The sequence below is a fragment of the Pongo abelii genome, chromosome 1 (assembly GCF_028885655.2).
Source record: "Pongo abelii isolate AG06213 chromosome 1, NHGRI_mPonAbe1-v2.0_pri, whole genome shotgun sequence".
Taxonomy (NCBI): domain Eukaryota; kingdom Metazoa; phylum Chordata; class Mammalia; order Primates; family Hominidae; genus Pongo; species Pongo abelii.
In genome coordinates this window covers 131987862-132012672 of record NC_071985.2, presented here as the reverse complement: position 1 = coordinate 132012672, position 24811 = coordinate 131987862, and the positions used below count along the sequence as shown (strand labels likewise).

At 38.5% G+C, this 24811-nt stretch overlaps 1 protein-coding gene across 10 annotated transcripts; it reads right to left on the bottom strand.

Moving 5' to 3' along the window:
- Window positions 1–1165: 1165 nt before the first annotated feature.
- Window positions 1166–24776, bottom strand: EXTL2 (exostosin like glycosyltransferase 2). Of its 10 annotated transcripts, none has more exons than XM_009247331.4 (7): window positions 24085–24720; window positions 23874–23962; window positions 23385–23537; window positions 17511–17622; window positions 6265–6692; window positions 5579–5649; window positions 1166–3221 (listed from the first exon to the last, which is right to left on the bottom strand). In XM_009247331.4, the coding sequence occupies exons 4-7, from the start codon at window positions 17513–17515 to the stop codon at window positions 2733–2735; spliced, it is 993 nt and encodes a 330-aa protein (XP_009245606.2). In that variant the 5' UTR covers window positions 17516–17622; window positions 23385–23537; window positions 23874–23962; window positions 24085–24720; the 3' UTR covers window positions 1166–2732. The 10 variants fall into 10 exon arrangements, with proteins under 10 accessions (XP_009245606.2, XP_063574375.1, XP_054386636.1 ...); XM_063718305.1 differs by having other exon boundaries at window positions 17511–17586; window positions 24085–24718; XM_054530661.2 differs by lacking the exon at window positions 23874–23962 and having other exon boundaries at window positions 17511–17586; window positions 24085–24776.
- Between the last annotated feature and the right edge of the window lie 35 nt (window positions 24777–24811).

Below are 24811 nucleotides of genomic sequence, written 5' to 3'. Positions count from 1 at the left end.
CAAAACCCTAAAAACACACACACTACTAGATAGACCCAGGTATTGAACTTTGTTGGACTTGATTTTAAAGAAATAATTATAGATATGCCCAAAGATATCTTTTCAAGGCAAAGATACTTATCCAAATGTTTTTATAATGGTAAAAAAGTATAAAATAAAATGGTAGTATGATTGAGTACATAAATTATGGTTTATTCATATAATACCAGATAAATCATGCTAGTAAAATATATGCCTAGAAAAGTCTGCAGGAATACATACAAAAATGCCACTGTTAATTGGGGTAGTGGGCTTTTAATTACTTCTTTATACTTTTCTGAATATGCCAAAATTGCCAGAATGAATATATACTGCTTTAATCATAAGAAAAATAGTATTTGACAGAGACTCCGTCTCAAAAAAAAAAGAAAGAAAAAGCAGTATTTGAAATAAGTAATGAATAGGAGATGAAACTGCCATGGTTCCTTGCCCATAGCTAAATGTAAATAATTGCCTGACTGTCTCACCTGGTGGATGCAGGGGCTTCCTAACACCTAGGTGGTGAGTGGAAGGAATAATTCTGTCCTTATTATCAATAACACTGTCATCCCAACAGCTTTCATTTATTGAACATCTAAAATGGGCAAGGCACTGTGTTATATTTATGCAAGTTATCTCCTTTATTCCTTAAAACAAACTCCAGGCAGATATTATTCTTATTTTGCAGATAAAGAAACTGAGTAAAGTGAAAATGAGGTCTAGCAAGGATTTGAGCCCAAGTATTCTAATGGCAAAGTGTGCACAACTGACCCACTACGCTGCATTGCTTCTCTTACAAAGTTTTAAGCCGAGCATGTCTTCTCCGGATCATTTGAGGCAAGAATAAGAGGTGTTCAGGGAAAGACAGCTTTAATAGGAGTCTACCTACAATGCAAGAGTCTTTGTAATGTAGACTGAACTGCATTTTGGTTTCATATTATTTGCTCTATAATATCTGAAAACATGATATGATTAACTTATGTGATGCTTAAGACAAGTTTAAAGACACAAGATGGGAAATAAAATTTGGGAATATTTTTTCATGGATAATGTGGCTAATGTCTCTACCTTATTCTCAGCAACATATTAGAGTATCATATCTAGAAATGTGTAAGAACACCAATCACAAAAACAGGATTCTGCTTAGTTAACAGAGAACACATGGATGGCAAAAGTTTATTTTATTTATCTGCTAGAAGAATCATAAGAGGCAAAAAAGTACTACCAATATTGGACGAAACAGATAACTGACATTATCGATTTTTAGTAAGGTTCTTAGTTTCTTTTTGCTTTTTACAATCTGACTGCATTAAGACACATACACTCTTTAATGTAAAAAAAAACCATCATATGCGGAACTAAATGCACAAAGACCTCATTATTGGAACATTAGCCATGATTATTTTAATATTCTCACAGCTTTGCAATTTTGAGAATATACTATCATTATATAAGAAGGAAGACGAGAAGGAGGAAGAGGGAAAGGAGGAGAAAGAGAAGATGGTAAACAGAGGCCTAGTTAAGAATTCCTTGTCCTAGTGGTGAACAAGTACTAAACACAGACAATGGGTGGAACACAGATGCTAATTCACATAACAGAGAGTAGGCAACCTTAACAATGAATTGATGCAGACTCCTATAGAATTCCTCTGTTATGACTGGGTTCTTATTTTCTCCTCTTTGTATGTAGTTGAAATTTCATCATTATGAATAGTACCTTGGATCTTCTTTTTTTAAAGTTGTGAATGCAAGTGTTTGGCTTTGTAATACAGCTTTTTAGTATCCAGAAGATAACCAGTACTCTACCAATAAAGATCTTTTGATACAAAGGGTTTTAACTTCTGCCAGTTCTTACTCATTTTTTTCAGGTTTTTAAATACATTTCTTAAACAACACATACATTACGTAAAATATAAGAATTAATGTACATTCTCAAGGTCAGATTCAGTGACAAAATGCACTACCTGAATCTAGTAACACATTTACTCTTTGCTGCATATAAGTTGCATATAAGAAATACAGGGTATATTGTTTTGTGATCCATGCAGTAAATGTTCACAAAAATCAAGCAAACAACTAGACGTTCTTCAGCTACTAAAATTAACTGTCCCAGTCACAAAAGACTTAACAAAAATAAAAGCACGGATGGTTACATCAAAACCATGCTGGACTGAGTTCATCCTGGAAGAGCTGGTTGGCAGGGCCACAAGGAAAGCACTAGCAGCTGCAAATTTTCCTCTTCACATGTGACTGAGACTATTCTCTTCTTACATGGCTTTACCCCATACCACAGGCTTTTGCTAAAGAGGCATTTCAGGCTTCAAATTAAAACAATTGACCTTTAGGGAAAAGCAGAGAAATGCCTCTCTTGAGTTTCTGATCCTAGAAAACAGCTTGCTATAGGTCCTTAAGGCAAATGCCAGGAGTCAAAGAAACTGTAGAACAGTCTCAGGATGTAAACAATAAAATCACTGACCAAGGAGTTATATCCCTGGATAAAAACTCTTCATAAGAAGACCTAACTGGATAAGACCAACTTCTTGGCTTTCAAAAGTAATGTGAATTTTATATCCTAGAAGCACTGCACTTTTTTTTCTATCGTAGAGACTTCTGGAGTAGATAAAAGTTCATGATGTTGCTTAAAAAAATACATAGCATGGAGAAGCTACTCAAATGCCAAGCAGTTTTCGGGTTTGTTTTTGTTTGTTTTACTTTTATATTTTTCTTTTGTAGTTGGCATATGGAAAACCAAACTCGGAAATCATAATGTTGGAGTATTTTAAGGGCATGCTATCATAGATATTAACAAGCTTATTTATACAATAAGACCTCTGCAGAGCGTGCTCAGCTCGATGCCACATTCCAGAATAGCCACTGTTGGTTTCCTTTTCCAAATTGTCCATGTTTACAGGCTTCACAAATATCCCTGAAGTCTTGCCAATATGCTTGGCAATGATAAAATTCATGGCAATATCATCACAGTTTTGAGTATCATCTATCAAAGCATGGACAGCTGCAGGTTGCCTCTGAAATAATTCAAGATATTTGCTATTGAAGAATGAGGCTCCAATCAGTACCATAGAGTACTGGTCACCATTTCCAGACCCTGGTGCTTGCATTTCAAAACTTCCATAACTGTAGATACCTGATGAAGTAGAGACATGCTTTCTAGGAACAAATCCTACGATTTGATCAGGAAATTGCTGAAAAGAGGGAAAAAGAAAAATTAAATGTCACATATTTTTAGAGAAGACATAGTGAAAAAGGCAATGATTTATTACAGAGAGAATGAAACTGATTTGTCAACTCTTCCTTATTCCTGGTTCCTATATTTCAGTTTTATCTAGCTCCAGGTAACTTCATAAATCTATGTTCTGATATGTTTACAGGTCAAATTGCATCACAACCCAAACATCTCTGAAAACAAATATTCTACCCTTACAAATGTTCTCCTAATTCAAACATTATCTGACATTAACAAATTCCAGTCACCAGAGTCCAATCCTTCAAAATCTGCTGCGAGAAAAGTTGACTGCCTGAATGCTATTTATTGTAGGAGATAAGAGATAATGGGATCGTTTTGAAAATGTGTTCTAATCTCTTAGGAATATATAAAATTATGGACATACATGTGTGATTATCTCTTTTTCATGTTGATTTCGATGTTCATAAAAGTTACTGTTGATTTTAAACAATGTTATATTTTATCCCATTTCAGCTTGGGTGTTTCCTTTTTAAAAAAATGAGATAATATAAATAAATGTTTATATTTATCTAACTAAAATAAATGTTTACATTATACATATGTGAGAGAGATGCATCAGAATCTTTGATGAAAGGATAGATGGTAGATGAACGTGACTAAAAATAAAACAACAATCAGCAAACAAAATAAAAACACTGAAGCATGGGAAAGAGGTAAGAATTTACAGGGTTGAAAGTTTCATTCACTCTCATAAATAATTTGAGTTTCATTCATTTATTGAACAGACGCAGAACTAGGGACACACACACATACACACACACATGAGGCTGAGTTAATGCTATTTCGAAGCACTTATAGTCTAGAGAGGGTAGAGGGGTATGATATGGATATGCAAACAAGGAAATACAATACTGTGAGAAAGTTGTTTTAAGTGCAGCTGGGTAAATCTGATGGGAACATTGAGGGTAGAATGACAACTGTGTTGCTGGGAAGCAAAGGGGAAGGTCAGGGGATGGGGGATAAAGGCTGGGAGGCTTCAGAGAAGATGCACTATTTACACAATCTAGGAGAATGAAAGAAATTTCACAGTTGGCTAGAGAGGGAAAAGGGAAAACACTAAAAGTGGAGGTAATGGGCAAATACAAAGACACAGATGAATGTCTACTCGAATCTTGCTTGCTTATACACAAACCTCAGATCATTATGCTATGCAGGGTTTGGGTTGGACTGAATTTAAGTTGGTCAATGGATTGAAATTGTTTTTGATATTTTTATAAATAAAACCTGAAATCATATTTATGTATCTTTAATTTATAGTTTACTCAGATGGTTCCAATTAACCACAGTCCCCATATTCTGCCTCCATTTTTACATTTTGGGCAAACGGATTTTTAAGCGTCAATAGAAATCTCACAGTTGAATTATCACATTAGAACTTTTTGTCCAAGAAGCTTTCATTTATTTCATTTCATTCCAAGGGCTGGAAAAAAAAATTGTTGATATGGAAAAATTTCGTTGATCAGCACACTAGGCATGAAATTAAAAACTGAAGTTTTAAAAATGCTGATATCTGCTGAGTATTGTGATCACTTACCATTAATATCTAATGCTGTTATATCCCAAGAAGCTAATTTTAAAAGTTACCATGGTATAAATTAGATCATTTACTGGGTAGCACAGTGTTTAATTATTTGACACGGCTTCCAAGTACTTCTATGCAGTTCTGGTTTCAGGTAATGGCAGTGCAACTTGTAAAAGTTAGCTATTACTAACACATATTCAATAGGAGAGAGCTGCTTTTATAGGATACTGACGAATTTATGCCTGCTTATTCAAGCTAGGATTTAGAAAAAAACAAAACAAAATAAAACAAAACCCTCCTACCACAATGGTACATGTAAAATCATTACTGCAAAATTTCTAAACAATGCTCTCAGAACCAGGATTAAATTTTGTGGAGGTAATAAATACTTCCTTTTACAAAAAGTTATATACAATATTAATATAGAAATACGCTTATCATTTGAGACACATGTCTGTGATCTAGGCAAAATATCTCCTCAGTCTAGTTTTTGCTGGACCACATCATTTCCCCATTGTTCTCTGGAAGGCAGTTCTAGCTCTTTTCCCCAATACACCAAAATATAAATTAAATATAGATAAAAGATACTATAACTTTCAGGTTGGCTGAACTAAGCTCAGAAAATCTTGATTAGCCTATAACAAATTCATCCACCTTTTAGATAAATATTATCTAAAATATTTTAGGTAACTTCTATATTAACCGTGTTGCCCTGGTTAAGTACTAGTCAAGATCTTATAAAGACGGTTTCATAAAAGAGACAGCAACATTACCTGCCAAACTGAGAAAGCAAAAACAAGGTCTGGGGTGCTGATGAGTGTGTCATCATCTACCATCAACACTGCTAAAATGAAAGGACAAAAATTTAAGTTGAATAGTTTGGAAATGAAAACAAAAGTAGTAAAATACAATAGTGTCTACATAGATCATTCAAATGAAGTATTTTCTGACCCAATAAGTAAATAAGCAATGTATTCTTGGGGAGATTTGTCCAGTAGAAAAAAATTTTTTTGGTATCATAACTGATTGTATAACTGCCTGAAGGGAAAATAATCAAGTAGTTATTATCCATCATCCCAGAAACTATTGGGCCTATAAATAAATAAAGCCAAGATTCTTTTAAGCAAATTGCAACCTCATGAAACTGTCAGGAATGGCAGGAAAAGAGGAGTGGCAAAAAAATATATTAAGCATAAGCTAAATGGCATCTTACCATCAACTGTAATGCAATAATATGTAATTATAGCATATCCTTTATTACAATATTAACCTCTTTGCCAGGAAACCACTTCTTGACATCTTGGAAATTGTCCCTCAAGCTTTCCAAAGTGCTTTCTTAGGACTAACTTCCTTCATTTTTCTCCAGACAGTTAAGACAAGCAGAAGGCCAGAAATTCACGTCTGTCCCAGCTCTGGATAGCGGCAGCCTTTCCAGGCTGAGAACTCCACTGCAACTCACCACTGGTTTCCAGTTCAGGAAAGACCTGGAGTCGATTTCTCATCCTGTTTGCTGTCTGTTGTTTGAAGATCACAGGGATAGGGTGGGGCCCTAGAGAATTCCATAATTCATCTGGTGTCTTCTCTCCAATATTGTTCCATACCACAATCACTTTGTGCAGATTTGGTACAGCCTGATAATGATTTAAAAGTTTCAATAAGAGATCTGTTCTGTTGTACGTCTGCATTATGAGAGTAAAGGAGTCCATGGTGGACTTGCCCTGGGATTTTATTTCCCTACGCAACATGAGCATCTTGTCTTCTTTGACGCTGGGAAGTAAGGCAGTCAAAGCACCAGCTACCAGTAATAATACGAGGATGACCACCAAAGAGAATCGAAGCACTCGAATCCCCATTACTCTCCCAGGAAGTTTGCAGATGTGGCAACACCTAGAGTAGAAATGGAAACAACATACAAATGTTAGCATTCTTACTAGTCCCCGTGTTTTCATGTTTTTTTCCAATGAGGAAAGATACCAATCTTATTTTAGTTGATTCAAATTCAGTTCTCCCTTCCTCCTCAATAAGGTAATTTGGCCTAAGAGATTTTAAAAAACCAGTTTAATACTCCCACCTTTCTTGCCCTGCTTGTTACGCAGTTGCAGACAAAAGATGTTATACATACAAAATTGGAAAAATTAAGCATTTAAAAATTTGCCATCATTTTATCACTAAATCTCCAGAACTGAAATTATTTTTCAACTGGGATTTTATTTCCCTTAGTACTATATTAATTTCAAATCTACACTTCTGTAGTAGCAGACTTTTTCCCAAACAAAATCATACAGAGCCATAATACATGAGGCAGCAAACAATTATGGTAGGTTTATTACTTATCAGGCCCTGTACTATGTGCTTCATATACCACAGTATGTACTTATTCACTCAACAGATAGTTACTGAGCACTTACTTTGTGCCACCACTGTTCCAGGTTCTGTGGATACAGCAATTAATGAGATAGAAAAGGTGTCTGCTGTTAGTAGCAGAGGAGATGATAGGGAGAAACAGATAACACGATAAACAAATTCAAAAGATAATCTGGGGTAGTGGGTATGAAGAGAATCTGTTTATAAAGAGAATAAATCAGAATAAGTAAGGGCCAGATTATGTAGGACCTCTGACCCTCATTAAAGAGTCTGGATTTTACTATAAGCCAGATGAGAAGCCATTGGAGGGTTCTTGGATCTAATTTATTATTTATTATTATTATTCCCATTTAATAGTTTAGATGCTTACAGAGATTACATGCCCTTCCCAAGATTACCAAGTAATTTCCAACAGGAAAATCTGCCCCTAGAGCCTAGGTTGTTCATGGGCTTGAGGGTGTATTGCCTGGCTTAAATCCAGGTTGAACTGAGGCACAGCCCTAGAGCTTCCACAACTCCCTCTCTCACAGTACAAATTACAAGGTATTATTATCAGCTATGTACTCTCCCATCTTCCTTATTGTACCTAAAGGGTCTTCCAGAGATAGCCATAGAACAGTAGTGAACAAATTGATAAGTACAGTCTAGCTATCCACTGTCAACAAATTTCGTGTAATCAAATCCCTTGCTTATATGAGAAAAGGTTAAATCTCAGACAGATTTAAAACTTATTCCCTGGATTCCAATAACATTTCATTTCCATGCTTGCTGACTCCTGCTGCAGTACTGTTGGCTTTCAATTATTTCTGTTTTTCAGTCTTCTGCTATTCTGCTTCTGATCCCAGGCTACTTACTCTTCCACAGGCCACCAGAAGCATTTTAGGTATGGTCCTTGTTTTGTACTTTGGCAACTGAGTCTTCATAGCCATTTCAGCACATCATGGATCTATTTTACTACTCTATTCAAGTGCAAAGCCAGAAGTGAGGAAAATGAACTATTCAAAGAAATTTACTTACGAAAAGAAAGACTGGAAACAAAAACCAATCAGGAGTTTCTAAACAACATATTTAAAACACCTTTAAGAAAAAAATAGATCTCTGAGAAATAATATTTGAGATGTTATTCTTGGTGACCTTAATTAACCCATAGTCTATCCCTTCTCATCCCCACTTCTGGTACAATTTCTCTTCTTGGCTATATGATAAACAGTTACTCTCACCTATTGCTTACTACTGACACATGTAATACAGCTGGATAAGACTTTTCACTGCTAACCACGGCTGAAGTATACTAACTGCAAAGAGCTACTGTCACTCTTCTTCTTGGTATAACACTGCCTCTGTACATTTTATTTTTGGTACTCCCCCTCTTCTTGGAAAAGTGAACTGTATGTATACTTACATAGTAATATCTAAGCTCTTGACTTCATGTCTTGTGGCTAAAGTTAGGCAATTGAAGCTAGGCCATCATTCCATAGGCAATCCTAAGACTGTAGTCTAAATTTAGTTTGGAATAGAATAGAATAGTTTTGGAATATTCTGTTCCAAACTAAATCTCATTTTACTTTCCTAATGATATCTACTCAACATTTTGTTTTTCACTGAGGAGACTTGGCAGTGGTTGGGTTAGTAACCATCATATTCCTGTAAGCTTGTTTCATGTTGTGATGTGTGTTTTGTAATTGTAGAAAGTTTCCTCTCTATAGTTCAAGGACGTAGAGAGATCATATATACCACGTCTTTAACATTTTCCTTTGAAGTTTATGAGCGTTTAGAGAATTGCAAGAAGGACAAGGGCACACTCTCCATGACGGGACAGTATGCTCAGTCATGTGCAAGCAAAGGAAGAGTTTGTTCACAAAGACAAGGAGAAGATCATTGTCATTCAGCAGCTCTCACTTTTCAAGAGTCCAGATTTGAAAAGTAATGTCACCTTTAGAGTAAGCTTTTGAGAGTGCTTTCAAGGGTATCTCTCCTGGACTTTCTCTGCAGCTTGTTCTATTAAAAAGAGCAATTTTGTGTTTCTGCTTCTATCACGGCCTCACTCTTAAGGTATAAATAAAATAAATTATTTTCAAGGTAACCTCAGCTTTTCCATGATTATTTTACAAGGACAGTAACTTAAAGCTTTAGTGTACCATGTTTTCATTTTATGTACCCTCTTACTAAAACAACATGTACCGTTAATGTGGTCAAAGACAAATCATTATGAATTAATAATCTTGGTTCAAAGTCCTTGAAAATCCTTTTAATACTGAATGAAAAGTAGGTCCCATAACACATATTTTCAGTTCTACATAAAAATGGCCGGTTATAAGTACTGAGTAAAGAATCACTTTGATTAACTGCATTATAGTATACCATGATTAAGATCTTTATATTCATTTTCTGCAGCTGAGTAGGAATAGCACATTTTAAAACTTACATAGAAGTGTTTCTGATCTCTAGACACTAATAACTTACTACCTAGCAGTTTTAATCTAGAAAAAGTAATAAGATTAATTACTTTAGCTTACTATAAATATGCACTGTTGAAGACACTCATGAGTGACTGCTTCCTTCTCATGTATTTTTTTAAGTAGGAGTTTATCCCCTGTACCCATCATAGACATTTCCTTTCAGATAGCTCCTAATCCCCCAATTTTACCTGTATCAGAAAGATTTCAGGAGATATGAATAATTTATGTCTTTAGAAACATAGTGTAAATATTTCATGTGGTATTTATTAAATAATGCAGCCCAATAAAATTATGTAAATTTTAGTTTGCACAGTAAAGTACGAAGAGCAAGGACTTCATAGACTGTAGTGCAAGTGGCACACTGTACTTTGAGAATAGCTGAGGTCTAGAACTCCATTGTAGGCCCATTAGAAACAGCTTCAGTACAATTTGGAGAATAATGATGACTTTATGGCTATACGGATTTCACAGTTTTTGGTATTCTTCTGTTCTTCTTTTAAAGAAAGAACCTATCATCTAATTTGCAGCTTTAAGCTTTGAATGAGAGATATGAGAAAAAACACATCTGGATGACGTATGTCATACTTGGGAAGAACTAGAAGTAAACATAAGCACCTCAGTTCTCTTGCCCTAAATTCCTAAACTTTCCCTTTAGGTTTTGTTTTTTCCTTTTTTAAGTTATGTCTTTATATATTTGTTGACACCCTGCCTGATTCCAAAAAGGATCTGACAGCTCTTAGTCTATTCCCTTTCTGTCCTTCTCCCATCCCCACGACAGCAGTAAATATAACTTTGATAAATACAGTAAATGCCAACAAAACAAAAATCCTTCCTCTTCTCCTTATCAACTAAAAAAATCCAAGAGTTCCCCCAATGATATTTTCTACACGTTAATTCATTAGTTCTTTATAGGTAGAGAACATATCCTTTTAGTTATTTTGATACATTGTTACTTAGCATCTTCTACACCAGAGGTCCCCAATCCCCAGGCTACACACCAGTACTGGTGTGCAGCCTGTTAGGAACTCCGCTGCACAGCAGGAGGTGAGCAATGGGTAAGCAAGCATTACCACCTGAGCTCCACCTCCTGTCAGATCAGCTGCGGCATTAGATTCTCACAAGCGTGCAAACCCTATTGTGAACTGTGCATGTGAGGGATCTAGGCTGCACGCTCCTTATGAGAATTTAATGCTTGATGATCTGAGGTGGAACAGTTTTATCCCAAAACAATCCCCCACCACCCATCCATGGAAAAATTGTCTTCCACAAAACAGGTCCCTGGTGCCAGAAAGGTTGGTGACCACTGTTGGGGACACAAAGAGTTTTCAACTAGAGATGATTTTGTCTTCCAGGGGACATTTGGCAAAGTCTGGAGATATCTCTGATTGTCACAACTAGAGGGGAGATACTATTGCTGTCTAGTCGGTAGATGTTAGGGATGCTGCTAAATATCCTCCGATGCATAGGACAGCCCCCCATGGCAAAGAATTATCTGACCTAACATGGCAATAATGCCAAGGTTGAGAAACCCTGATCTGCATATAGGTTGCCTAATAAAACACACTTAAACATCATGATGAGGACTACTAGAGAGGTGGCTTCTGAAAATCCTACTGCCATTAGTTATACTCAAACAATAAAGGGCAAAGCCCTGTCTCTAAAACTGGCCCGGTAGGCCAAGCATGATGGATCACATCTGTAATCCTAGCACTTACGGGGGCAAAAGCAGGATTCTGCCTGAGCCCCAGAGCTTGAGACCAGGCTGGGCAATGTCATGAGACCCCATTCCTACAAATAAATTAAAAAATCAGCCATCTGTAGTGGTGCATGCCTATAGTCCCAGCTACTCAGGAGGCTGAGGCAGGAGGATAGCTGGAGCCAAGAGGTTGAGGCTGCTGCAGTGAGCTGTGATTGCACCACTGCACTCCTGCCTGGGGAACAGAGTGAGACCCCCATCTCACAAAAAAACAAAAAACCAACTAAAAAATACTGCCCCAATAATTACATAATTACATGACTTATTGCACAAACACAGAAACTCAGAGAGCTGAAAGAGACTTCAGGGCACTCCTTAGCCAGTTTCCTTGTTTCACAGATAAACAACTCAAGGTCCGGGGATAAGGAATTTGCCTAAGGTCATGCAGCTGCATGTGGCTAATCAGCAGCAGAGCCAGAAGAAGACTCTAAACCTCCTGATGGCACAGTCCACAACTCTTTCCACTATGTTATGGTAAATTCTGCAAGGATGTATCAAAAACTTAATAAGCAAGACTGTCACTAACCTGCAAGATAATATAAAAAATTATACTTGTCATGTTGGAGTTTTTTTTAGTAGCTTTAAGGAGAGATCACATACCATAAAATTTACCCATTTAAAGTATACAGTTCAGTAGCTTTTAGTATAATCACAGAGTTTTGCAACCATCACCACAATTTAATTTTAAAACATTTTCAACACCCCAGAAAGAAACCCCAGACCCATTAGCAGCCACTCCCCATTTTCACTTCTCTTAACCCGACCTGCATCCCAGCCCCAGGAAACTACTAATTTATTTTCTGTCTCAGTGGATTTGCCTATTCTGGATATTTCATATGAATGGAATCATACAATATATGACCATTGTATCTGGCTTTTTTCACTTAGCATAATGTTTTTGAGGTTCATCCATGCTGTATATATCATGAGGTATATATCAGTACCTCATTTTTTTTGTTGCCAAGTAACATTCCATTCTATGGATAGACCACATTTTCTTCATTCATCAGTTAATGGACGTTTGAATTGTTTCCACATATTGGCCATTATGAATAATGCTGCTATGAACATTTATGTGAACATATGGTTTCAGTCCTCTTAGGTGCTTACCTAAGAGTAGAATTGCTGGGTCATTATGTCAGTAATATTTAAATATCTGAGAACTGAAGTAGCTTTTGAAAGAGCGTTATTTGAAATTATAAGTAATTTTCTTAAATGTGGACCTAGAATAAGAAAGTAAATAATAAATAGTCTATTAAATAACAGTACAAATTCTGTCATGGATGTCTTTAAATGGACCAGGCAATTTGAATTTCCAAAGATCTGCTATAGAGTTACTTACTACATAATCTATCAAAGTTCCCTAGAAGAAACACCATTGAAAGATTCTTTCCTCAAGGCTAGTTCCTTCAGACTGGAAAGCAATAATTATCCAGAGAGAAGCTGAAAACAAATATGCCAGCGCACAGCATGAACAAAGATTATGTTCTCTGACTCATAAGGTAGAAAAGCAATGAGCAACGTGGTGTTGTACAATGAGAAGCTGTCATTTTTATTTTGATGCCACAGATGGTAGAAGAACGATAACTATTCTGCCATTTCACTACGAGATTTGCCTCATACTGTCCAGATTGTTTCTCCTCTGGCTCATCTTCCAGAATATTTACTTGCCTATAAACTGATGAATACAGAATATAGATGCTCAGAAAAGGGGCCTCAGCTGCCAAGAGATAAAATCATTCCAAGGTTGAATACAGAGGCCAATGCAGAACCTGAGCTGACGCATGTAAGAAGATGCAAGAAGAAAATTGGAAGAGACAGCTCTACAACCAATGACCAGTTTCTGACCAGGTTTATGGCATGCAGATAACCAACACTGTTTAAACTAAGGCAAAGGGGCATGTGGTACCAAATTCCAAAAAGACATTTCCCCTCAATGGCACCTACATACAGCGAGCTGATCCATGACGCCGTATATTGGTACATGCTATTTTCTCTACTTACAAAGCCTTTCTCTCTCTCTATCTGACAAACTCCTACTCCCTGCCCCTCAAATCCCTTTCAAATATCACATCTCCTATAAATGTTTCCCTCACCACTCTCCACCCTGAGTATTCCAGTGAACTCTGATTACTGTGTTTCTAGTCCTTGTTTTCAGGTATTTCAACTATCGACTGTTCTTTGGCTGTTTTTTTCAGTCTTAATGTATCTTGAGGGAAGTTTCTGTCCTTCTTTACAATCCAGAACAGTGTCTGGCCCATTTTTTGACTCAGTGCTCACATCACTATAGTTGAATTAAATGAAAGAATTTATGTCTAAATTGTCCTAAATGTCAATGAATTCCTGAAACATTAACAGAATAAACTCAGATTAAATGCAAATTAAGGCCCAATTAAGACTAGACAGTACCAAAGCAACTGTTCCCTACATAGAAGAGCTGGGTCATCACCCATCTGGTGACTAGAAGAGCATGTCATGAAATGTGACCTCAAACACAGACCACACAGGCCTCCTTTCTACATGCAGTTCTGTGGCCAAGCCACTTGATAAACAAAAGATATCTCAGATCTCTGATTTTTTTCACATCTTTTCAAAGATAGTCTGCATTAAAATATATTTGAACATCCCTGTTTCTATGAAAGCTCTTGGTGAATGAGCTGATTTGCCTTGGGGGGAAAGCATCATTTGATGGATAATATCATCCTTGTGAATTTCCCCAAGGAAGTTTAGCAGGTCATGATAACCAGAAGCTATATTATTTAATTCGGCAGGCAGCGTACATGATTTAAACAGACAAAAAAAGTCTTACTTGGTTGAGAAAAGAAAATTTAGTTTGGGTTCAGAAAGTGAAAAAAACTACAGACTTCATAACAATTGGCATAAAAAGAAAACTAAGTCAGAACACTACACAACTCAATTCAGTATTGCCCATGGTAAGCTTCTTCCATTAAAATTATAAGCTGCATAAACTAGAATTTATTTCATTGCAAAATACAAAATGCCAGAAATGGTACATGAAAGGTCACTTTTCTTCACAAGTCTTTTCCAGGTGCTATACAAGATTCTGGGAAGAGTTTTTGATGTAAGGTTTTTACCCACATTCAGGAAGGTCATTCTTTTCATTGTTGTTTTAGAAATGCCATACAGCTTTTCTCATTTTCTACCAATTCTATGCTCTCCTTCCAAAATGATTTCCCCTCCCTTTTTCCTAAGGAGCTCTTCTATTCTTATGAGGTTCTTCTTAATTCCTGTTACTTTTTTCACAAATCTAAAACAAAATAATTTAAATTAGTTTGTGGTAATAATAAATATAGTAGTAAAGGCAGGAATAGGAATAGACTTATAATAATAAAAGAGTCAATGTAGTGTCACAGATTCATCTTGTGATCTTGTGTTTATGGCCAGTTACAGTGATGTGAATGGATCATTTAGATGACTACAATCTGGATCAACTGTGTTATGGACTAGTTATTAGGGTGGAAGTGATCCATCTTTTCTATTGACAATAGAATGGCTACGCATATATATGATCATTGATAGCCAATTTAAACCTTGTTATTTAGAAGGCCTAGTCCTGCCCTTATTACACTTTTTAGACTACAGTTCTGAAACAATTGCTAAAATATTGAGAAGTAGCTACAGAAACTTCAGTATCACATTTAAGTAGAATGATGTTGCTGCAATAGGTCATTTAGCACTGCAAGCTGTGAGGAAAGCATCTCTGTGCTGATTACATTAAATATCAAGTCTTCCTTCTGGCGGCCAGGTTGAATGAGCCATTTCTTAACAGGTAAATCAGGCTAGAATGAACAACAAGGGCAGCACTGAAAATGGGATATCAGGCATTAAGTACCTGTGTTTCTATTTCCCTCCTCAATCCTAAGCTCTTACGCATTGCAAAAGCTGCTCATTGGTCCTAGCATTTTCTAGTTTTCCTCTTCCCCTTTCCTATACAAAGGATCTTATTCCTTCTCAACAATGCTTCAGGCAGCTATTATCAATTAACTAGAGTTTGCTTTGTTATCACTTATTTACAGGGAAATAACATAAATATTATGCATAAAGTCGTTTTAAAGCACCACTTGCTTCCTTCAATCTAGCTATCTGCTACTGGGGTAGACAATGAGGTCCTTTCTACTTTCAAACTGCGCAGGTCTGAATTATGCTAGATAAAAGTTCTTTCTAGCTTTACACCTATCTCTTGGAATAGTCAATTAATTGTAGCTATTGATGATGATAATGATAATGATGATGATGTTTGGAGATGACCAATTCCATGGACATATATTAGGGCAGGAGTAAGAGAGGCCTTATTCCTAAGAGGAACATATCCATGACTCACAGGATCCAAGGAGTCAATGCATCCTAAGAGGAAAGCCTAGAAATAGAAAAGCATTTTTAGCTCAGTACAGTGCCATGCAAAATTAGTTCCAGAAATGGGTCAAAAAGAAACCAAGTACATCTGCAAATATTGTACTTTTACCATTCCAGGATACTGGAGATTTTCATTTGAATCTGTTTTGTCAGGCAACAGATCCCTGTTCTGTTCTATAGAACCCTTTCTCTTTTATCCAATATTGGTTTTCAGCCATTAACTCAATTTCCAAAATCACTTCTGTAAGAGAAATGGATTTCATACAGATGAATTATGGCTTATAAATATTTTTAGGTATTGAACCTAAGATGGAAGCAATCCTACTTCATGTGAGCTTTCTTACTTTATTAGGGGAAGGTCAAAATATCCAGCAAATATTTATAGGTATTTACCACGTGCCCAGCACTAAGTGCTAAGGGATGGTAGTGAGCAAGAAGAACCAATTCCTGCCCTCACAGAGCTGAGCATTACTAATGAAAGTTGTCAGAGCTCTCCTTGCTTCATATTATAGATTACCTCAAATTGATAATGTTTCAAATCTTTACAAAGAAAGGAAATAAAGTGTATCCATCCATTTTGCAGACAGGACATCTGAGATTGAGAATATAGTATTAAAAGATTTTTCCTGAGCCACAGAAAGGGTGGCAAGACTAAATCAAACTCTCGACTCTCTCACTTGAGCGACATTGTATTTTCTTTTTTTCTTTTTTTTTGAGACGGAGTCTCGCTCTGTCGCCCAGGCTGGAGTTAAGTGGCGCGCGCGATCCGGCTCACTGCAAGCTCCGCCTCCTCGGGTCATTCTCCTGCCTCAGCCTCCCGAGTAGTTGGGACTGCAGGCGCCCACCATCACACCCGGCTAATTTTCTTGTATTTTTTGTAGAGACGGGGTTTCACCGTATTAGCCGGGATGGTCTCGATCTCCTGACCTCGTGATCCGCCCACCTTGGCCTCCCAAAGTGCTGGAATTACAGGCGTGAGCCACTGCGCCCGGCCGGCCACATTGTATTTTCTATGTCTTCTGAATAGTCTCTATGTCCAGCTTTGTTCTGGTCTACAAGAATATTCAACTCTATAGGTACTGACTTCATTCTGTAACCTGGACTACTATTTCAATGGACCTAAGAGAGGTCTCTCAGTATTTTCTAAGATTTTGGCTTAAGTAAGAACTAGTGTTTCCAAGGAAATAAAACCAACTCTACAGGAAATAATTTTTCTCAGACAAAAGTACTGGTACTTCACCCATGTTCATTGTGGCCTTATTTGCAAGAGCCAAAAGGCAGAAGCAACCTAAAGGTCAATTGACAGATGAATGGATAATACATTTAGAAAATGTGATACATAGGTACAAAAGAGTATTATTATTCTGTTTTTACAAATTAGGGAATTCTGATACATGCCATAACATAGATGAATCTTGAAGACATTATGTTAATTGAAATAAGCAGTCGCAAAAAGACAAATACTGTATGATTCCATTTATTATGAGGTACCTAGGAAAGTCAAATTTATAGAAACAGAAAGAAGAATGGCAGTTGCCAGGGGCTGGGAGTAGGAAGAAATGGACAGTTGTTGTTCAGTGGGTATAAAGTTTCAGTTTTGTAAGATGAAAAAGTTTCAGAGATCAGCCGCACAACAATGTGAAAACAGTTAACACAACTGAACTGTATACTTAAAACCTGTTAAGGTGATAAATTTTGTGTTATATGTATTTTACAACAATTAAACAAAAGCCAAAAAATATTGGTACTTACCTCATTGTGTTGAAGTTTAATTTTTAAAAAACTTCCTTATGGTTTCAGTAATTGATAGAAACAGGCTCTCTTGTCACTATTAAGATAAATCAAAGAATTTTCTGTGATGTTTCTGTCAGTCGGCAGGAAATTAAAAAACAAAACAAAAAATGATGCTTTCAATGCCATTGTCCATAAGCCTTGAGTTAGTTTAGAAATTAAAATTTGTTATTCTGTCTTCTAAAAATTATATTTAGGCAATGAGGTAGATGATGAATGACTTCCAGTGAGGTTGGTGATACATTTTGGTTTTCATCTTTCTATTGAGGGTTGTATTAGTCTGTTTTCACACTGCTATAAAGAAATACCCCAGACTGGGTAATTTATAAAGGAAAGAGGTTTAATTGACTCATAGTTCCACATGGCTAGGGAGGCCTCTTATGACCATCATGGAAGATGAAGCAGGCACCTTCTTTACAAGGGGGCAGGAGAGAGTGAGTAAGCACAGGAAAAAACTGCCACTTTTATAACCATCAGATCTTGTGAGAACTCACTCACTATCACAAGAACAGCATGGGAGAAACTGCCCCCATGATCTAATCACCTCCCACTGAGTCCATCCCACAACAAGTGGGGATTATGGGGATTACAACTCAAACTGAGATTTGGGTGGGGACACAGCCAAACCATATCATTCTACCCCGGCCCCTCCTAAATTTCATTTCAAAACACAATCATGCCTTCCCAATAGTCCCCCAAAGTCTTAACTCATTCCAGCATTAACCCAAAAGTCCAAGTCCAAAGTCTCTTCTGAGGCAAAGCAAGTCCCTTCTGCTTAGGAGCCTGTAAATTCAAAAGCAAGTTAGTTCCTTCAAAGATACAGTGGGGATATAGGCATTGGAAAAATGCTCCCATTCCAAATGGGAGAAATAGGCCAAAAAAAAGGCGCCACAGGCCCCATGCAACTCCGAAATCCAGCGGGGCAGTGATTAAATCTTAAGGTTCTTAAATAATCTCCTTTGACTCTGTGTCTCACATCTAGAGCATGTTGATGCAAGAGGTGGGCTCTCAGGGTCTTGGGAAGCTCTACTCCTGTGGCTTTTTAGGGTACTGTCCCCCTCCTGGCTGCTTTCATGGGCTGGCATTTGAGTGTCTGTGGCTTTTCCAGGTGCACAGTACAAGTTGTCTGTGGATCTACCATTCTGGGGTCTGGAAGATGGTGGCCCTGTTCTCACAGCTCCATTAGGCAATGCTCCAGTGGCGACTTTGTGTGGGGACTCCAACCCCACATCTCCCTTCCACACTGCCCTAGCAAAGGTTCTTCATGAGGGCTCTGCCCCTGCAGCAAACTTCTGCCTGGACATCCAGGCATTTCCATACATCCTCTGAAATGTAGGCAGAGGTTCTAAACCTTAATTCTTGACTTCTGTGCACCCACAGGCTCAACACCATGTATAAGCTGCCAAGGCTTGCGGCTTGCACCCTCTGAAGCAATGTCCTGAGCTGTACGTTGGCCCTTTTTAGCCATGGCTGAGATGCAGGGCGCCAAGTCCCAAGGCTGCACAGAGTGGGAGTAGGGTCCTGGGCCCAGCCCATGAAACCATTTTTCCCTCCTACATCTCTGGGCCTGTGATGGGAGAAGCTGCTGTGAAGGTCTCTGACATGCCCTGGAGACATTTTCCCCATTGCCTTGGTGATTAACATTAGGCCCCTTGTTACTTATGCAAATTCCTGCAGCTGGTTTGAATTCCACCCCAGAAAATGGATTTTTCTTTTCTACCATATAGTCAGGCTGCAAATTTTCCTAACTTTTATGCTCTGCTTCCCTTTTAAACATAAGTTCCAAATTCAGATCATCTCTCTCAGGTTCAAAGTTCCACAGATCTCTAGGGCAGGAGCAAAATGCCATCAGCCTCTTCGCTAAAGTATAGCAAGAGTGACCTTTGCTCCAGTTCCCAATAAGTTCCTCATCTCCATCTGAGACCACATCAGCCTGGACTTCATTGTCCATATCACTATCAGCATTTTGGTCAAAACCATTCAACAAGTCTCTAGGAATTTCCAAACTTTCCCACATCTTCCTGTCTTCTGAGCTCTCCAAACTTTTCTATCCTTTACCCGTTACCCAGTTCCAAAGTCTCTTCCATATTTTTGGATATTTTTATACCAATGCCGTACTCTCTGCAGTACCAATTTACTTCACCAGGTAAAAAACTATGACCTGCTGAGGTGCTTGCTGAAAGCAAAGGGAATACAGAATGGGTAGTAGAAGAAGGTAGTGATCAATACCAGCTATGACCACATGACCAGTTGCAGAAACTAGGACTGTAATTGTCATGAGTTTTCCTCCTTATTTTGTTAAGAATATGTTTATGCATGTATACACTTGTACTAAGAATATATCTTTATTTCCCCTCTTTTTCCTGTATCATGTGACATTTATTGACATCATATCAGCATTTAAATGTTGTTCACTTTATGTAATAGCATTTAGGTTAAGGATTAGTATGCTTCTGGTTATATAAAGGATAGCTGTATTGTTAGGCACAATTATGACCGTATTATTGCTTTTATGTAAGCATGCAATGGGTTCACCTTGCCTGCTGCCTAGACAGAACGAATTTATCAAGACAGGGGAATTGCAAAAGAGAAAGAGTAATCTATGCAGAGCCAGTTGTGCAGGAAACCAGAGTTTTAGTGTTACTCAAATCAGCCTCCTGGAAAACTCAGGGATCAGAGTTTTTAAGGATAATCTGTTGGGTAAGGGGCCAGTGAGTTGGGAGTGCTGACTGGTTGGCTCGTGGATGAAATCTTAGGGAGTCGAAACTGTCCTTTTATGCTGAGTCAGCTCCAGGGTGGGGGCCACAGAACTGGTTGGCAGGTCCAGGTGGGGCCATCCAGTTATCAGAAATGCAAAAACCTGAAAAGACATCTCAAAAGGCCAATCTTAGTTTCACAATAGTGATGTTATCCTCAAGAGTAACTGGAAAAGTTGCAAATCTTATGACCTCTGGAATAATGGCTGGTAATATTTAGAATTCCAGCCCCTCTCATCCTAACTTGGTGCCTGGTGGCCTTTGAATCATTTTACAAGAACAGTTTAGCTTTTGGGAAGGGCTATTATTTAAACTATAAACTAAATTCCTTCCCAAGGCTAGTGTGGCTTACGTTCAGGAATGGACAAGGACAGTTTAGAGGTTAGAAGCAAGATGGAGTTGGTTAGGTCTGATATCTTTCACTGTCATAATTTCCTCAGTTATAATTTTTGCAAAGGCAGTTTCATTTATTTGGAGATTAGGTATGATTTCAAGAAATGTGTATGGGTTCAAGTTGACAAGGGATGGACTTGTGAAGGTTAATATTAAGTGTCAACTTGATTGAATTAAAAGATGCAAAGTATTGTTTCTAGGTGTATTTGGGTGTTTCCGGGTGTTGCCAGCAGAGATTAACATTTGAGTCAGTGGACTTAGGACAGGAAGACCCACTCTCAGGAAGACCCACTCACAATGTGGGTGGGCACCATCCAATTGGCTGCCAGCATGGCTAGGAAAAGCAGGCAGAAGGTGGGAGAAGCTGACTTGCTGAGTATTTGGGCTTCATCTTTCTCCTGTGCTGGATGCTTCTTGCCCTCGAACATCAGGCTCCAAGTTCTTTGACTGTTAGACTCTTAGACTTACACCAGTGGTTTGTCAGGGGCTCTCAGGCCTTTGGCTGCAGACTGAAGGCGGCAGTGTCAGCTTCCCTACCTTTGAGGTTTTGGGACTGATTGAGCCACTACTGGCTTTCTTGCTCCTCAACTTGCAGATGGCCTATCGTAGGACTTCACGTTGTGATTGTTTGAGTCAGTTCTTTTTAATAAACTCATTTTCATATACGCATCTATCCTACTAGTTCTGTCCCTCTAGAGAACCCTAATACAAGGATCCAGAAGCAAAATAAATGCACACGATCCCAACTATCTAATGTTACACATTTGAAACCAGAGGATGTATGCCATGGAGCAAAACATCTGAATATGTTAGCAATTTGCACTTGCATCCAATTTCTAGATTTATATGAATTTGTATTCTTATGTACCTTTACAACTCCTTTTTTAACCAGCAGTTCCCAGGGCACTCAATTTGAAGCATCTAAAAGGGTCAAATAGGGTTGCAGATAAATGCCAGGGTTGATTACTGAGGAATGACAGATAGCATCTTTCCTATTCCTTGCTGACCATTGCCTAAAAGGAGCTGAAACCATGACTGAGATGAGCTTCTGCCCCTTAATTCTCTCTGCTTTCATTTCTCAGAATCCTCAATCACATGTCTGAGCAGCTGGGGTTTTTCCACCCATAGAGTCTGCATAGCTAACCTAATGCAATTAGTTGGTAGGAGAGATATAAAAACATATTTAAAAGTTCAGGGTAGAAATCCATTTTTTAGTTTAAAAATGTTCAATAATATATGTATTTTATGATCTTATAAACCTATTTAATCTTGTAACATACAAAGGAATTAAGAATTCTGATTGGTGACTTGCAAGATACCATTTGAACAGAGTTGAAGAATCACTTTTGATTTTCCAATACAACATATTGAAAGGGCAAAAGAAATGGCTTAGTATTTATAGAAAGACTTACTGAGTGACAGCTGTCCCTCCACACTGCTCCAAGGGCATCCCTTGTGTAAATTTGAAACATCACAGAGTTCTAAAATACTGGACTGATTTGCCTGTCACAACCCCCCCTTTCTTCATAACTACTCCTCTCCATAAAATTCCTCCAGGGAAGGAACTTTTGATTTATCTGGCTTTGTATCCCCAGCGCCCAGCATGGAGCCTGGCACATAGAAGACATTCATTAAATGACTGTTGAATGAAAGAAACAAATTTGATATGACAACAAAGATAGGTTAACATATATGGGACAAACATTATTTGACAATGACAAAAGTGAGGCACAGCCTGACGTTTTTCACTCATAGAACTTTTCCTGATTTAAATAGTGTCCACCTACACTTCTATATTGCAAATAAAATGTCTTTAGTTTTAAATTTGGTCATTATGCTCTTCAAGACTGAAAGATGTGAAGACATCACTGTCACTTTTTGAAAGGAGACGGTCCTCATGGAAATACTTATCATATATCTTTGGGGATGGGGAGTGGGGGAATTTGGGAGTCTCTGGAAACTGATGTAACTGAAATTAAACTTCAATTTTTCATACTCATCTCAAAACTATTTGAAAAGGCGTAATGTAGGTTTCTCCATAAACCACTTAAGCAATTTCTGATTTGTAGCAATACAGTATAAAACATAGGACTTATTTTCAAAGGCAGAATACAAAAAAGTTCAAAATGCAGCTGACCTTGATGAGTTAGGATTATGCTGGAAATCAGTTGCTGAAATTTAATTATTTCTATTACTTCTCCCTCCTTCTCCCAAGTTAAATCATATTGAATAAGGGCGTTTTGGAGAAAAATCCAATTACCATAGAATTATTTATCTTTAAACTATCTAGTTTGCATCCAATTAATTTTTCCTCAGCAGTGCAGTAGAGTAAAATTCAAGGTCTACTTCTAATACAAAAAATTCCTTCCGAAAAAAGAGTAAATGCTACTAATTTTAAATATTTCTACATTTAAATTAAAAGAATGAAATATACACTAACAAAGGCAAATACAAAATACTCTTCCCAGAACTTACTTCTGAAACATAGCTGTTTTTACACAGCAGTTTTAATTAACATGAACATTTTTCAAAATTGTAGAATAAGTACATATTTTCAAAAATAAAACCACCGAATTACTACCCCATACACGCACACAAAGTTCCCAGAACGAGAGCAAAACATGCATATATCCTCACTGCAAAAAGAAAAATACTAACACTGGAGCATTTTGCTGTGTCTCCTTACCTCGAGTGCAGTAGATTGCAGTAGGGCCAGCCGATTTATTTCCTTGCAGCTTGGTTATCATAAAACGCAAGGGGCGTCTCGTTTGCTCATTTTTGTTTTTTTTCTAAACCAAGTAGCGTGCATCTATCTTTCCCCATTCGTTGGATTAACAACCTGGAAAAAGCGCCGCCCGCAAAGTGAGCGCCTGGAGCAGGGGACAGTCCCCGAGTGGCCGCCCCTCCCTTTCGGTGACGCTCCACTTCCTGTCAGCCTAAAAGGCATTCCCAGGAAGCTCGGTTTTGTAGTTTCCAGCCCACCTCCGAAAGCCAATCCTTTCCCCCATTTCTTCTCCAAGGTAACAACTTTTAATCATTCACGTGACGGACCACCTGCCCTCAGCCAAACAACTTCCCGGAAAGGCGCCCGAAGGAGCTTTCTCATCCACTGCGGGTGCCCAGGAAAGGCCTGTGGGGCTCTCCTCCCCGCGCTCCACACGCCCTCGCATCCCACCTAGGCGCCAGCTTCTGCCTGCACGTTGCTGAAACTGGCCTGGAGGTTCTGACAAGAATTAGAGCGGCGGCCGTTGCCCCGGGGATGACCTGGAAGCGAAAGAGACCTGAACGAATTCTAGAGTTTCGGGGTTTCCGCGGGTTGAGATTGTACGGGAAACAATGCATTAACCAAACCTAAAAATCAAACAAACACGTCTGGTAGGACCTACCATTAAAAAGCTTCTTTTCTATACTACGTTTAACAGCCTTTATTTTGAAAGGCATTGATTGATGCCAGGCATGGTGGCGCACGCCTGGGGTCTCAGCCACTCCGGAGGCTGAGGAGGATCACTTGCGCCCGGGAGTTCCAGGCTGTAGTGAGCCTCATTGTGCTCCAGCCTAGGGGACAGGGCGAGACCCTGTCTCTTAAAAAAATAAGTAAAGAAAGAAAAACATTGATCGCCTCCTGTGTGGCAGTCCAGAAGGGTCAAGCGCTGTTTTCGGGGTGGCGTGGAATGGATTCCTAAGATTTGGGCGCCCATAGAGTTAACGCAGCAAAACGATCACTTGCGTTTCCTGCGGACTGGCGGCAATAGAACACGTGGCTGCCTAGACTCTTAATCACTGATATCTACCACACCAGGATTTAATGCCAGTTGGGAGGAAATGGCGAAAGGGCAGACGCTGGAGCCCATGCATCCGGGAACACTGGTGGTAGGCGGTCGGGTGGGCGTGAGCGGGCTCTCCATCTCCCAGCCCAGTCTGCAGGTCGCCACCTCAGGATTTTCTTCCTGAGTCCGGGTGGCAGGATTCATCCCAGGTCAGTCCCTCACACCCCCTAGTAGTTGCCACCTCCTGGCGTCCCTCCAACAGCTCCAGCACCGTTCTCATCCCGCCCCCGCCGCAAGCCACGCCCTCCGCCGCGCAGGCCCCGCCCGCGACCGGCCTCCCTCCTTT

Coding starts and splice junctions, on each gene's coding strand:
- EXTL2 (XM_054530661.2), bottom strand. Junction 5,650..6,264: donor TCCTGAACTGGAAACCAGTG/GTGAGTTGCAGT, acceptor CTTTCATTTTAG/CAGTGTTGATGGTAGATGAT. Junction 3,222..5,578: donor TTGCTTTCTCAGTTTGGCAG/GTAATGTTGCTG, acceptor CCCTCTTTTCAG/CAATTTCCTGATCAAATCGT.